This window comes from Musa acuminata, chromosome BXJ2-3 (assembly GCF_036884655.1).
Source record: "Musa acuminata AAA Group cultivar baxijiao chromosome BXJ2-3, Cavendish_Baxijiao_AAA, whole genome shotgun sequence".
Taxonomy (NCBI): domain Eukaryota; kingdom Viridiplantae; phylum Streptophyta; class Magnoliopsida; order Zingiberales; family Musaceae; genus Musa; species Musa acuminata.
In genome coordinates this window covers 8,770,941-8,787,060 of record NC_088340.1, presented here as the reverse complement: position 1 = coordinate 8,787,060, position 16,120 = coordinate 8,770,941, and the positions used below count along the sequence as shown (strand labels likewise).

The 16,120-nt window shown below is 41.6% G+C and overlaps 2 protein-coding genes across 2 annotated transcripts; one reads left to right on the top strand and one right to left on the bottom strand.

The window, feature by feature from the left end:
• The first annotated feature begins 6,678 nt into the window (after positions 1-6,678).
• LOC135607241 (protein SMALL AUXIN UP-REGULATED RNA 51-like) lies at positions 6,679-7,617 on the top strand. The gene has a single exon (XM_065098906.1). It carries the CDS (start codon positions 7,176-7,178, stop codon positions 7,482-7,484), a length of 309 nt encoding a protein of 102 aa, XP_064954978.1. The 5' UTR covers positions 6,679-7,175; the 3' UTR covers positions 7,485-7,617.
• Positions 7,618-11,446: 3,829 nt separating this feature from the next.
• LOC135607240 (auxin-induced protein 6B-like) lies at positions 11,447-12,456 on the bottom strand. Its single transcript, XM_065098905.1, has one exon. It carries the CDS (start codon positions 12,383-12,385, stop codon positions 11,867-11,869), a length of 519 nt encoding a protein of 172 aa, XP_064954977.1. The 5' UTR covers positions 12,386-12,456; the 3' UTR covers positions 11,447-11,866.
• Positions 12,457-16,120: the final 3,664 nt, after the last annotated feature.

Below are 16,120 nucleotides of genomic sequence, written 5' to 3'. Positions count from 1 at the left end.
ATAATATCTTGATATACCATATACCTATGTGTTTGTGAATTCATATATTTTTATCATTTCTTCCTTTCATCTAGACTATAAAGATGGATTTAAACCTTAGTATTAAGCTTATTTCTTTTTGAATGAACATAGTATGGAGAATTAAATACTTTGAAATATTTAGCATTTGTTTTCACTCCAAATATGACTCATAGAGAGACTTCAGATTGATTAAACTGAGAAAGATTTAATTAATAATATAAGTTACATATGTCATACTTTCTATTCATAAGGTTTTATGTAAATTTTTTGTATGAGGTTAATATTTATAAGTCTCTACGAGATGTCAAATCTTTCATTTTATCACATTATTTTGTTGTGGTGTATTTATATAAGTGAGTTACATCTTAATATCATTCTCTTTGTAAAAGAAAAATAATCTGTAAACTTTACGTCATTATCGGTTTATAGCCTTTTAAATTTTCTTTCAAGAATACTTTCAATTGTTAACTTAAATTTTTTAAATTTTTTAAAAAAAAATCTTATTTTTTTTTCATAAAATAAATTCAAGTGAACCTCGTAAGATCATCAATAAACAGAAGTATATAACAAGAACTTCGATAAGATAGAGTTTGAGCAGGGTCCGAATAAATTCTAAGAAAAAGTTATACCTCGAAATTGATTTAACAAAGGATTGCTTATGTGCTTTGTCATATTTATGACCTTCACAAACTTCATTACTACTAAAAATACTAAAACTGGAAAGATCATTAACTAGACTTTTGTACATCATGATTTTTAATTTGAGAAAACTTATATGAGCAAGTCTAAAATATCATATTAATGTACCATCATTTGTACTTATCCTATCAACATAAGAATTAGATATAAATTTTTGACCCTTTACCAAGGTGGACCCTGCATTTAATTCCTTTATGTTGCAAAGAAACTTGAGACCAAAAGAATATAATTTTTAACATTAAATGTGTTTGTAATATACAATTAATTTTCTTTATACCTGAAATATGATATATTGTTGAATATAATATGATCAATATTTTTATTTAAGACTATGATGGTGCCTTCCTTCTCCACTTGGTGAATAGTATTATCTATCATGATAATTACATCATTATCATTATATTGATGAAGATTAATGAGTTTACTATCATCACTAATGAAATGATGACCTTATTTTAAACCAACTATTTAATTATGTTCAAAATTGATCGATTCTCTACTATACTAATTTTAATCATAAAATATTTACCTCAATCTTTATTAATAGCATTGAATCCTCATTACAAGATTCTTTTTAGTAGCATTGTAATTTTAATCAATTACAAGATTCTTTTTAATCCTCATTTTTTTACTTTTATTGATGGTCTCATCTATTTAATAATTACAAGACCAACTATTATATTTTCAGTTAGTTTTATAAATCATTTTATGTAACCTTCGAGAAAGTCACATCTTGATGAAATCTTAAAATATGTGAATGGTTATCCTATAAGAAGGGTATTTATCTTAAATTATATGATTATGTAGATACTGATCTAGGAGTTGATTTAAATAATCATAGATCTACTTCTAACTATGTTTTTTTTTTTGGATACGATTCTACTTGTATCTCATGATTGATAAGAAACACAATCGATCTCTATTTCTATAACTAAAGTAGAATACAAAACCTACTCATTTGCTACTCAATAGTATATATGACTAAGATGTTTAATTGAAAATGCTTATAATCAAATTAATAATTAATTATTTTATAATATGATAATAAAAAATCTTAAAATTAATTATAAATCTAATTTATTATTAAAAAAATAAAGATATTAAAATTGAATATCATTCCATCCAATATTCGGCAATGATGCATTTGCTGACAAGGCAAATGTATTCCCCTAGGACTACCGGTGCAGACGATGGAAGTTGAGCCTAAGTGGAAGAAGGCAAACGAAAGCTACGGATTTCTGGTGATGAAAGGTTGAAGGCACATAAAGCACCAGTCATGTTTGGCCACATAAATTCCATTACCCGTGACATTGACTTTGCTGCATCCAACCAATGTTTTCCGTCACGTCGAGGTTCAACTTGATGAGTCTAAAGAGCTCAGGAACAAACGAGAAGAATCACTTTAACATAGCTGCACTGTGCGCACCGAAAGAGGTTTACGACAATGACAACCACCTCAGTCTTATCAGATACAATTGTAGTGTAAGCAGTAAAAGCGATGATCAAAGGGGAGGGGCACTTTGACTTCTCTTGGCTGAAGGATGACGACAGTTCGATGCATTTGCTCTCAGGCAATACACTCCTCCAATGCATTCGTTCTTGCGTGAATCATGACAACAGAAGCTGGAATTTACAGTCGTCGTACTAAATGCTCAGCCACATGCATCTGCCCTCATCTGTAAAATGAGGGTTGTGAAGACTTCTTTGCATGGAATTCTTAGACAGCAAGCCCACCATGTTCCTCTTCGGCTTGGTGGAGCAAATCTTGAAACCAAGGATGCTGGAGACACGTTATGGGGACGACGAACCGCTTCTGCGCGCCTCGCCTACGTATACGGCGAAGTGGCCCTTGGGGACATCAACAAGCGTAGACTTGTGACTGGGTTCTGAGTGCCTCAGCATCTGCTTCCAGTGAGTGATCCTTGGAAATCTTTTCCCCATTTCTGTGGGTCGTCTTTGACGCTGTAGCAAGTGCAAGTAAACTGTTGCGTACGTTCATATATAGGAGGAGGAGGAGGAAATGACCAGCAGATATGGGTTTCATGTGCTCTTGCTAGATTTGTGCCCACGCATCATGTTGTGAAGTTGTGATCTCCCTCGAGCCACATGAGCTATTCGAGAACAAGTTGAGCACATCATGGATCGCATGTGTTTGGATGACGCCCCTCGTCCTTCGCCAGTTGCCCGAAACCGAGGGCCGTGGCTCGTTGATTTCCTTGGAGATAGCAGTCCTGTCTTCTCCTCACATGCTTCCATGAACAGACTTGTTTGGACATATCTCATTCATGCATTGAACTGCAGAAGATGATACATCGGCATGATGAGAATGCAACTTACTTGTATCATGATTTATCATCCGTCACGTTATATACTTTCAACAGTAGACCAGTGGTTGATTTTTAGAAACCTGCTTTGGGAACTCTCGTCCGGGAAATGGGTGGCATGGGCAAAATGAAACAAAAGGGATTAGCAGGAGGCAAAGCATGTGGAAATGCTCGTCTGTTCCTTCCATGCAGTCGACAAGTTAAAGTTACTCGAATGACACAAGTGTGTCTCCATATTCCACAATTTGACTGTCCTAGCAAAATTGTCGAAGCTATTTCTCACCCTGAAGAACAACTCAAAAAGAATGTTTCGTATGGCATTCAGGTAGGAGTGCAGAATGATTCATGAATCACTAAAAATCTTTCCACCATCAGCTGGCAACTTATGCTCATAATCCAGCTTCTGCAAAGGTTCCTTATCATTCAGTGGTCACAGCATGATGTATCACATTCAGGCCCTCTTGAAAAGGCTTCTAGTTGATGTTTAAATTAAATTACTCCATTATCTTAGTACATCTTCCTATACTGTTGATAATTAATATTTCATATCTCGGTCACGTCATGATTCACGCCACGATCCACCTTTGGCATTAGCACAAACATGGGCCCTTGGGACCCAGTCGTCACATCGGATATACCCCAGCAGATTCAGCACAAGGGACCTCCGATCGGATGGACCTCCGATCGACCAAGAGACACGCCTTCGAATGCTGCACGACCCGTACATTGACCTGCGGACCAAGCCATGCTGACTCCTCGGCCACCACAGAGAAAAAAAAAAACCATAAACTCAAATGTTATTAGATGTAAAACCATAGAATTAATTTCTACATGGCTAAAGGTGATGATGGCATATGGTAACTAAATCACACTAGTGCTTGTTACATGCTATACTGCGACTGACGGTAAGCTGATACTAACTACAGCATGCAACACTTTTTGCCATTCAAGACATCAATGCTTGTCTTGCCCTATTTTTCCAGAGTTCTGATACCAAATAATGAAACATCTCCTCTGCAGATAGTCTGCAATTCACCATCTGCTACTCTTAGTTCTCTGAAATTTCTTTTTCTTTAATTTTTTTTTATATATATCTTCCATTTCCATAACTCTTGAGATTTTTGAATTGTATACCATCAAATTGGCATGTATCTATCTCTATGGAACTATCTTAATCCTCCAGTCTTTAATCGTTTGCTAGGGTGATCCTTTAGTTACAGCAAGACAGAATAGGACAGTATGTCATCTGTAACAGGAGAAAGGAAAAGATGTGAAATGTGCTCCTGTACCTGTGAATGGGACTTATTTTATGATGCAGACAAGTCATATTTTCTTCTCATCTTCTTGTTGGACACAATAAATCCAGATCCATCATCCTTTCTGGTGATGATATTTTTGATAGAAACTGTGCATTCGAGGTGGATAAAACTGTGACGAAGTTATATTGCTTCTTTTCATTGTTTACCTCCCAGTAAAAATAGCACTTGTTGTTATGGGTCTTCGAGAAGCTTAAGCCATACCGAAAAAAGATTGATGACTTTCAATATGAGATTGCCACTTCTTGACAGGATAAAACAGAGAGAAGTCGGATTGCTATGATCTCTTTGGGACCATCTTTTGTACCTACGTACAAAAACTAGGGGCAAGAGTAACATGGCGCTCGTGCAATACACGACTGTGTGGTCGCCATCATCACAGTTACCTGACGCATTTCCAATTCATCGTTCTCCTGTTAACTGCATTCCATCGGTGACTGATTCTGTATCTCCCTCTTCCTGTTATCTCCATCTTTGTTGCTTACTGGCCTCCAGTGCATCAACCTTTCTTTCGGATGAACACAATACGTCCACAGGTGCACCACTTAGCACCCTCCTAGTTCATAGAATTTTGATGGAAAAAGCAGATCGTAGTTCTTACTTTTGGTTTCTATAGTCGGATATGTATGTAAATTCTTACAGCAAAATCTTTTGTTCGATTAAAATCTTGGTTTTGCAACAGCTTTTAAAAGTTTATGTAGATGATAAAATGATGACAACCATGCTAATGCTCAGAAAACAGATGCTTGGCTCTGATTCAGAAGGTGAATTTTTCTGCAAACACATTTACTCATGATCAAGGGAGTTGGGATGCAAGTTAATAGAGTTCTGCAACAGATCTTGAATTCATATCTAGTCGCTCTTGATGTTGATTGAATGGACATCAGACTAGGAAAGGACAGCTTAACTGGAAAGAAAGATCTTCTTTCTATCTTGTGTGTTCTTCTAATAAAGGGAAACAACATTAGCTAGCATGCGGTATTCATTACAGCAACGAGTCACTTTCTTGGCCAATGTACAGCATTGAAACACCCATAAGTCGTATCACTATGGCACAGATTTGATAGTGATTGAAGTTAAAAGCCACTTTATCACTTTAACATGCTTGCAAACTGAGTTACCAAAAAGATGCGGCTCAGAGAAGAGAAAGAAGGCTTGCAGATCGACCACCATCCGTTGGACAACAGGCATCAATAATTGGGAAGTTTACTCAGCAGCTCCAGAAATGGCAGATCCTGATTTCTCTTGTATAGTATCACCCTTTTTTATTTATTTTGCATCAACTGGTTTAATTACTGGACTAGAATTGGTCCTATTACATATTTTTGGCAGATGGTCCACTTCTAGCTGGCTAACAGCAGCACTCTATTTCTCTGCTTCATTCTGTCTGTGGGCAATCAATCATTCCTGATACCATTTCTTGTCTGATGCTACAGGAGGAAGATCATGAACTTATAAACCAAAGAATGACTGTACTAGAGGTTTTGGCAGATGGTCCACTTCTAGCTGGCCAGCCGCAGCTGTACTCTAATTCTCTGCTTCCTTCCTTGTCCCTTCAAGATTGATCCACCAGTTCTTGTTTGATCTACTAATCAAGGAAAGAATGATTGTACTGCTTATATGATTTTGTATCAGAAGTGTGTTGGCACTGGGGATAAAGAAGAGCTTGAGGATGGTGCAAGCCAGGTGAGGGGGGAGGAGTCTCCAAGTGTTCCTCATCTGGCATAAAGCATGGCAGATTAGTCTGGCTACTAAAGAGCATTCTAGGGTGATATATATATATATATATCAAGGAAGACAGTGGGGGAAGACACCACATGGCTTCTGCAATGACCATGATGACACCAATGGCGCCATGGCAGTACTGCCCTGTACGGTTCACCCTACCTTTCCTAAACGAATGAAGCTGTCTCAATCTAATTCCTGACTCCCGTGCAGAACTTGCTCTTACGAAGCTTGTAGAGGAAGAGGTCTTAGTTTTATATTGGGAATTGAATTAAATGTCCGACTGCCCCTTGGAACTTGGAAAACGCCTCGGCCTAGCAACAGATTGATGAAGTCATAGCACCTGGTCAAAGGCAGAGAGATCCGTGGAATGGAAGAAAGGTATAGAAAAGCATGACCACTAGCCGATGCGTGTGATGGTGCTCGAGAGATGTCCCTTCCGGTAAGTCGACAGCCACTCTTTATCAAAGAGCCTTTTGACCATTGTTCCATCATTGTAGGTTCATTGTCAGAACGAAGTTGTAAGCTCAAACGCAATTCTTTCCAGCTTCTGCTCTCTCTCTCTCTCTCTCTCTCTCTCTCTCTCTCTTTAATGTGCGTCGAAAGAGCAGGAATCTCGAACATGGTGTTTGTGGAGTGAATTATTGGCTGAGCAATTCAGCAGGGATACAAAACCTTCACTGGACTGCAGTGACAGGAGAATCCACCCTCGGTCATGGGGTAACAGAGGCGAGGTTACAGGAAAAGGAGAGGAGGTCATTCTTTGCTTGTGGCTTTACAGTGAAGGGAGGGGCCATGGCTGTCGATGGCGAGGTCAGCAGAGGCACGGGGCTGCACGGCCCCGCATGTCCTTCCTCATGGCCACAACTACCCAACACCCCTCTTCCCCGTCCTCTGTGTCCTTGCCCTTCTCACCCCCACCTCTCCACATGCCCCTGTCCGTCCCTCTCACCTCGCACACCCCGCCTTGCCACTGGCATAAATAGCACCCCCACACCACCGCCTCTCTCCCCACAACTCAGTCGCACTTCCTCTCCTTGTTCTTCTTCTTCTGATCATCTCTTGAAACGGAAAGGAAAGGAGCAAAAGAATGGCAGTGAAGAAGCAGAACAAGCTGGCTCAGACAGCGGTGCTGAAGCAAATACTGAAGCGGTGCTCGAGCTTGGGGAGGGAGGAGAAGGAGGAAGGTCCGCCGGTGGACGTGCCCAGGGGCCACTTCGTGGTGTACGTCGGCAAGAACCGGAGCCGGTACATCGTGCCCATCTCCTACCTGGACCACCCCGAGTTCCAGAGCCTCCTCCGCCAGTCCGAGGAGGAGTTCGGCTTCAAGCACCACATGGGCCTCACCATCCCCTGCGACGAGGTGGCCTTCCGCTCCCTCACCTCCTCGCTCAGATGAAACCCGTCTCTCATGCTTCTTTCTTCTTTGTTTCGACCGGACGTCAAATCCATCGGTGTGTGTATATTACCTACCTCTAATTGTAAGTCATATAATTTATTGAGGAGGAAACTGCTCCTCCGTTGACATAACATTTCATGGATCCTCCAACTACTGCTAATCGACTTTCCGTGGGATCGAAGATCAAAACCTAACGCTTGCAGGCGAAGAGAAGTAATAAATAGATCATCGAAACAAAAATTAATATGGACTTGGGTGACATAAAAGATGATGATCTATCTGTTCATTGCGTCGGTTAATTAAGAATTTTTCATTCTTAAAACAAAAGAATACATTTGAGAATTATAAGAACACATTTGAGGAGATTAAGCTCACCAAGAACAAAAAGAATACTGCATACACGTCGGTTTCTAATTCTTAAGTTGATTTATTTGTTGGTCATTCATTACATAAAGTACATGATGAGGTAAGCACATGAACAAAAATCCCATTGCCCATATGAGAGAGATTCTTGGAAGTGCATCTTCAAGTACAGAGCAATGGGCTGTAGGCACCCAACTCAACTCATTAGCGTTGCACCACTATAATTCTATTTAGTTACTATTTTCAAGTGAATTTTAGATTTAATAAATTATTATATATTTATTTATTTTACGAAGAGTAAACGACTAAGATGGAATACTTACTTTACTCTTATGCGGAAGTCAATGTGATGACAAAAATATCCTTAATCTCAGGCTTCAATCTATAAAATAAATACAGAAGAGATGGCAACTTGGAATAATAAATATAGACAAAAGATAAATAGATGATTTAATAGGAAAATCTTATCATCAATGTCAAAATGTTTATGATTAAACTAATTGACATCTTCCACCCCAAATAAGTTGATCGGTGGTGTACCATGGACATGCATCCGTACACCCTCATGATCCCATGATAATATTTTCATGAGCATCATTCGGCAATATGTGCACGTCAAGTCGATAATATTTTCATGCATCCGGACATGCACATGACATGCCTCCTGATGAGCCCCTTTCAAGCCACTGTCTTCACTATTTAGACTCTAAAACCTATCCACTTAAGCTTCTACATGATCTCTCACATGGTATATATAAATGAATATACAACAAATACATACATATCCTCAGTTAATTCAAGTTTTATTTAATTAATCAAAACAATTTTATTTTTTTTCCTTTTTAAAATTATTGTGATATTTTCATCCAATCTGCCAGCTCAGCTTTGATGTATTAGGGTGTCAAATAAAATAAAATAATGATCTCCCAAGTCTATTCTATCCTAAAACTTGTCCTCTCATCATCATAGCTCCGTCGTTATACGTCACAGGGATGAGACACAGCAAACCTCAGATCACTCCGCTTTTGTGCCGGAGGAGATGAATGATTCCCCCCGGTGGCTCATCTTCTGTTTCTATCAACAGTGAGTTAGTGGCTTCAGTCACTTTCCTCGCACTGAACCATGCGTTTGTGGATCAAACCTCCCTCCATATGATCACTTCTTTCCGAGGTCCATTCATGTGATGAGATAGATATATATGCAGCTGGGTCTTTGTTCGAGACAACAATAATAATTCTGATTAGAACGAGCCACCAACTCGAGCAATCAAAGCGCTGGAATTAAGAAGGAAAAAAACGGATGAATATGTTTTGGTCAAAGGCAAAATATATATGTCGATCGAAGGAAAGAAGTATAACACGTCTTCAATCATTCACAAAATCTTGTTGTTATTGTTATTACGAAGGTACATAATCCAAACCGAAAGAGCAAAGGACTCGGGAATCAGAACGCCAAGACAAAAGTCCCAGGTTTGTCTGAGCTACCCACAGGTGAATGAATGGTACCAAAGCCCTGCAAGTAACAGTACGTACAGGAAGATGCGAGAACGTAATCATTCACAAGGTGCATGCGTAATCGATGCCAAGGACGATGAGAGGAACGTAATCCTTGTGAACGTAATCATTCACAGGGAAGATAAGAGGAACTGTGCACGGTGTTGGGTTGTGCTTGCTGTATACTGTCCTTTGATCAACCGCCGCTGGTATATCGTCCCGGACATGCACATGACATGTTCCTCCGAAGACCCTTTCGTTCGAGTGGCCCAATCATATGTTCATCGCTTCGCCTCCCCTCTCCTCTTTCTCTCCCGCTCGAGAATGCGTGCATCTCAGAGTCGGTAATTTTCAACCAAAAAAAAAAAAAAACGCTAATTAAAAGGTCTTTAAGATGGTTACGATAACATATTGGATGTAAAACAACAGCACACAATCATTCACACGAGAACATTCCCATCAGATTGTGTGTACTTCATCATCCTGCGTGGTAAAGCCAAAGAGTTGGCGCACGGTATCCAATACAAAATATCATGTCTGCCGGCATTCCTTCCTTCCGTGGATGGTCCCGTGTGGACTACATAATATCGATGTCGACGCGTATAATCTGAACAATTTAGGATTTTGGGTGCGAGGGAAATGTTGTATTCATCTGTCTCGCTTGTGGAAGAAATGGCACGATAATAATCGAGGAGAGACGGGTATGCCAAGTCAATTCGAGTCACAGGACGCCGATTTGAGAGTGCCGCTGCTGCTACTCGATTCGTTTGATCTCATGGTCCCACACTTAGCTGGCGGCGAGCCCCCATGAATCTTATCGATGAGAGCCCGAGGACCAATCAGTGGCCGCCTCCAGCAGCAGCGCAGGCGGAGCGGAGCTCCCAAGTCCGAACCGTGTGGGGACGGGCAACACCACTGCACTCGGAACATCAGTACTACTTTAAATAGATTGTTACTGATTCCGACGATTTTGGTTATATAAAATTTGAAATCGAAACTAAATACCCATATGATGATTATTAGTGGTCGATTTGAGCTATTTAAAGAATTCTTCGATAGTAAATTAACTTGTATTCTTCGAGAGTAGCGTACAAACGATTGAAACTTATAGTTTGAGCTTATAAGTTGAAGGATTCAATTTCCTTTAGTATAGACAAAAATATATTAAACCACGGTGAGAAAAAATGATCACGACAAATAATGTGAGATACCAGTTTGATACATTTCCTTAATATTTAGAATCATTGTTTAATGAGCTACCACTTGATAATGTGATGTTGCATCCAACTGTCTCTGGATTCCTTCCTCCGACAGAAAAAGAGAAAGTGCAAAGTTACATAAAGCCAGAAACAAAGGGAAATGATTTCTATCCCAAAAGTTCATATCCATGGATGGCAGGCGCATGATATTGGATATTGGCTATGCAAGTTTGGAGTAATATGTGTACGTATGGCAGCAATAATGGAGTCTTCTATGAACGTGAGACGATCATGAACCCAATCCAAGCAATAATTTTCGATTTAGGAGATCACACCCTCATGGTAGGTACAATATAGTAACCATACGAGTTGTCTTTGCCAAGATCGACCCCACCAGATGGCGGGCCTTCAAATGTTTGGGAGTCCCATCAACATGTACAAATAAGATCTATTTCTGAAGGTGTTATAGAGAGGATGTCCTCCCTCAACCCTCCATCCACACAACTGTCTATGCATGTCTCTTCCAACATCGGCATCAGAGTGAGGCCTGCCGTCGAGATTAGCAAATCATGAGCATGTATATTAATTATTTTTACCAAGATGAAATTATATCATAGTTTACAAATCTCGATGAATTGATTAATGATGAATAAAGACACTATGGTTGTTAAGAGAATTTCTAAAAGATATATTTGGTATTATCATCAGTCACTTTGGAGATTATGGACATGAATATATTAATGATACGTACAAGCATCCTACCGTCTTTGCATGTGAGATTGGGGTGAGAAGGACGTACGCCCGAATCAAACGCAAGCCATGTGATGTGAGCCCACCCCACCATCAATCCTTAATATGATACGACTTTAATCGGAAAGCAGGAACAGCGAAAGCAGCACATCCATAAAGAGGGAGGGGAAGACGAAAAAGGAAGAGTTGTTGCTATTGAATGCCAAGGTGACGATTAATTAATCACAATACTATTTACATGACAGAGAGAGAACGAAGAATGAAGAATGCTGACATCCTTCTGATGAGTTGTGTGAGAAGAAATGAAAAAGGAAGAAAAGACTCGGCCTTGGTGTCGATGGATGCTCTGCATGCATGCAGTGCGTGATCCGATTCGGGATGACTCGGCTGAGCCGCTTCGTCGCCATCTCTCCTTTTGATCATTGCAATGATCTCACTCGTATTACACACAAAAATGGCGTAGAATGATTCAACTGACAACAATGAATTGAGTTTTATTTCTCGTTCAGGGAGATGGGAAGCTTTCCACCTCCTCCTCCTCCTCCTGCACACTGCACACTACACGCTGTGCAGTCGGTCACCAGACGGGCTTCTCGGCGAGGCGGTGGTGGCCGTGGAGAAGCGGCAGCGAATCGGGAGCGTGCAGCCACCGTCCGACGTCGCAGCAACAGGAGGAGGACGACGAAGGGATGTTGTGGGAGAGGTTTATGAGGTCGTCCAGAGTGTAGTTGGCGAACCTCGTGGGAGAGGAAGAGATGAGGCGGAGGATGTCCTCGAAGAGGGACTCGTCGCAGGGGAGGGAGACGGGGCCGGGGCTGGAAGGAAAGCCGTATTCCTCCTCGGCCTGGCGGAGCAGCTGTCGGAAGACAGGGTGGTTGAGGTGCGACGCCCGCACCACGAACCGCCGGGAGCTGCTCCCCACGCACACCGCCACGTGCCCCGCCGGCACGTCCGGTGCCGCCCCCGCCCCCCCGCCCCTCCTCAACGACGACAGCGCCGCCGCCCTCAGCCTCCACCGCCGCAGCATCTGCCGCAGCCGAACTATGTGCCGGATCTTGCTGCATTTCCCCATACCTCCTCCTCCTACACCTCCCATCTCTCCCTGCTTCTTGCTTTCCCTTCTTCTTCTGCGCTCTTCTCTCTCTCACGCTTTGCAGGTGATGCTAGAAGCGAGGGAGGGAGAGAAGCAAGTGGGGAAGACCGGGGGGGGCCTTTATAAGCGGAACGACAAAAGATTGCCCTTAGCCTTTGTAGTATTCTCATCATGCAACAGCGAGGAAGGATAAAGAAAGCGTCTCGTAAATGATAGAAGCAGACAGGGAGGGCAAGTTAAGCCGTCATTGACTCTCCATAAATTACCCAGTAACATGTGACAGAAGTCAACATTGTCCCTTTGACTCTGTGATCGGCACTAACTATTATCTTCTCTCCATCAAATTCTTTTCTAGTCAATTTTTTAATAAAAAAACTCAAGATTATAATGGTGAAAAGTAATAAAAAATTAATCTTTAGAGGTCACAAATCCAAAACCACGGGGACCAAAAGGAGAAGGTGAATAATATTGAATCATACAGTTACAGTGGAACACAAGACACTCTTCCAAGAACACTAGCTTGCATGTTAATCCCACCATGGTGTACAGTTGATGGTAGATACGAGACGGATAGGGTGGGGCTCGTGGTGTCAGGATAAGCCTCATACAAATCAGAGGGGACGAGTACAGAATCCACACATGCAACAAAAGGCGTACGCAGGATGCGTGTTGTGTTCTTGTGCATGTAAAAGGCGGAGGAGACGCGGCATGTGCAGCTCTCAGGTACGCGCGCCATGGAGATGGAGAAACGCAGGTAGGTGGAGCAGCGAAGAGGCTCTCGCTCCGCCGGCGGGACCAATAGATATAAACAATTAGTCCTTCTCCTCCATTCGATTCCCCACCCATGTGGCTGTGCATCATCCCCACTACTCTCTCTTCCCTTCTTCTTCTTCTTCTTATTCTTTTTTTGTTGCGATTCCCGCCGAAGTATCATCATGACGCGTTCAGATCAAGAATGCATCAAAGTATACGAACGAGATGGCCACTGAACCCCATGACTTATCTTCGTTGGAGGTGAGACATATGTTCTGAGCGAGAACAACTCCCATTCTCTTCCCAAGAACAAAAAGAGACAGTGATGGGCTTCTCTCTCTCTCTAAACTCCTCCCTTCCCAAAAAAACAACAGTGACAGAGTTCCTCTGACTACAGTGGAAGAAAAGAAATCACTACGGGAAGGTAACCCGAGACAGGAAAAAAGATACAATGCCACATGTGACATGGAGCGGCCGAAAGAACAAGATGCTGTCAGCAGTGAAAATCTTTAGTATCGGATAAAGTTTGATACTCGATCACCAAATTAGAGCTTTAGGTACAGACAGATACACCAAAGAAAATAGTTACAAACAATCAAATAAATCAACTTCACCAAATCAACATCAGTGAATTCATCTGATTTTTACATATTCACTGTATTAATATTCATCCTGGAATCTGTAATAATCCCCCCAGTGCATATTAGGCATATAAAAATGGGACAAACTGGTGCCAGGAGTGGCTGCTCCCGCAACAGAAACCTTCACTGCTCCTAAAAGCAATTTCATGTGAGGAACTGTGAGTCCAGTAGAACAGGCAGCACTTGGTTTTGGAGCTGCCCCCTGATTCATGAAAGCCGGGAAACCTGATTCCATGGAGTCAAAAGGTCTTGGAGAAGCTGTTATTACTTGTGTTGTGTGGTAGTCAGGAGCTACAAGCCTACAGCACATGCAAGCTGCTGCTGTCACTGATTCAAAGCCACACTAGCTGCTGCCGACTCCCACACGGCTGGGCGAAGCCCCTCTCATCAATGACAACTTTCTCCAACTTTTAACTTATCTTCATCGAGGTATCAGCAGCTTGACGAACGCTGCAACCGGAGGAAGGAAGACAAGACAACGAGGTGCTTGGGTTCCCCAGAGACACTGCAGTGACTTAATCCCTCCATGTGTTTTGGTTATTCTGCCCACCAAGCCATGGATTCATCAGCACATCTGATAAAATAATCAGTGGATAAGTGCCTGCCGTTCAAACCATAGCATACTGCTCCGGAAACAGTAAGAAGAAAACGAACACCAGCAAGAAAGAAATCAGAAGTCTTACAGTTTCACCAACTCAATTGGCTCCGTGACCACAAAAAGTGTTTGATGATAGCCTGCGTCTACATTATGCTGAAACCAAACAAAGATTCTTGAGCTGTCCTTTGTACAAACAGGAGGAGAAACAGCGGTGTCAGATTTGACGTAGCGATTGGAGCAAGAAGAGGTTTGGGTTTTGGAGCTGTAATCATTACTAAGAAATCATTAAGCCAGCATGAGTGAACTAAATCTTTATCCTTTGGAATGGAAGGGATACTTTCTATTGTTTAATATACATGTATATAACAACCACTTTCCAACCATTACAATACAAAGTACGTACTATGTGGCCGGACATGGAAGCTTGTCTGCTCGCGAGAATGGCGAGAAGCGAGCACGCTAGGGAGGCGCATTACACGGAGAAAGGTTTGTCCCGGCTACTGGACCATCCTCCCCCCCCCAACTTGCTCCATAAACAACTCCCACATGCAAAAGGGAATCAATGATCCACCGACCCATGGCTTTTTTTATCTAAATATATAGAGCAGTAGGAACTGCGTTCATGGGGGTCGATCACACCAAAATCCATCCATGGTTCGTTCTTCCCGGCCCTCTCTCTTTCTTCGACCTACCGGCAGCTCCTACATCTCCACCACCTAGTGATTCGGCAATCATAAGAGCATGATTGGGGTTTGATTGCATGATTGAAGGCTATTTTAGTGCTATCTTAGATTGCTACACACTGTTCGATCATGAACAAATGTCGGATTGGTCCTCCTAATTCGGATAAGAGATTTGAAGTATGGAGTAGCTGATCTATTTTCTATAGGAGGATACGCTAATAATGAGCTAATGATGAGCTTAATGCAGGAAACCCTGCTCTCAATGTAGGCCAGTTTCACACTGGCGGACAACTGAGCTCTTCCCCCTTGGGTGTACCGAGGCGTCGCATGCAACGCAAGTGATCGTGCTTGAGCTGGAGCTGGGCCAAGCAGCCCAGCATTTTGGGCCTGAGTTGACCATGGAATTAGGTTGTCCAAATTTCTATCTATCATACACCATCAATTTCCCCCAACCTATGACTTCAAATAGGGAATTATAAGATGAAGCTCAAAAAGACTATGAAGATTGAAGCACCTCCTCTGGCTTATAAGAAAATTTTCCTCCTTTGAGCCGATACCTGAAAACTATCTAATCATGTGTCTCTCAGGTAGTAATTTAACAGCCCCAAGTATGGTGAAATAACTAGGAGGTGAATTCTATAGGGATCCTTCAGGTAACTAACTACACATTGTACTGTTATCATAACACAGAGCTGTTATAAGGACAAGTATCAAAGGGCTCCCTCCATCTTATACGATCTTCATATTACTGGTTTAGACCTAATATGAGATTCGGATGACCCAAATGGACAAACAAAATCTATTTTGCCAACCATACTAGTATGGATAACCACTATATCAGAAGTACAACTTAGGCAATAGCAGTATATTGCATCTGCTTTTATAATAAGATGAAGAACAAGAGCTCGATTGCCAAACCGACATACAAGATAAACAATGACTGAAGGATCAGGTCTAGCAAAGTTTACATCTAAACTAAAAGATTTTCCAGTACTCGTGATCGACAAGGTCGTAAGGGCTCCATGCCATGCTGAGCATGGCAAAAACCCCATTCCAATATTGT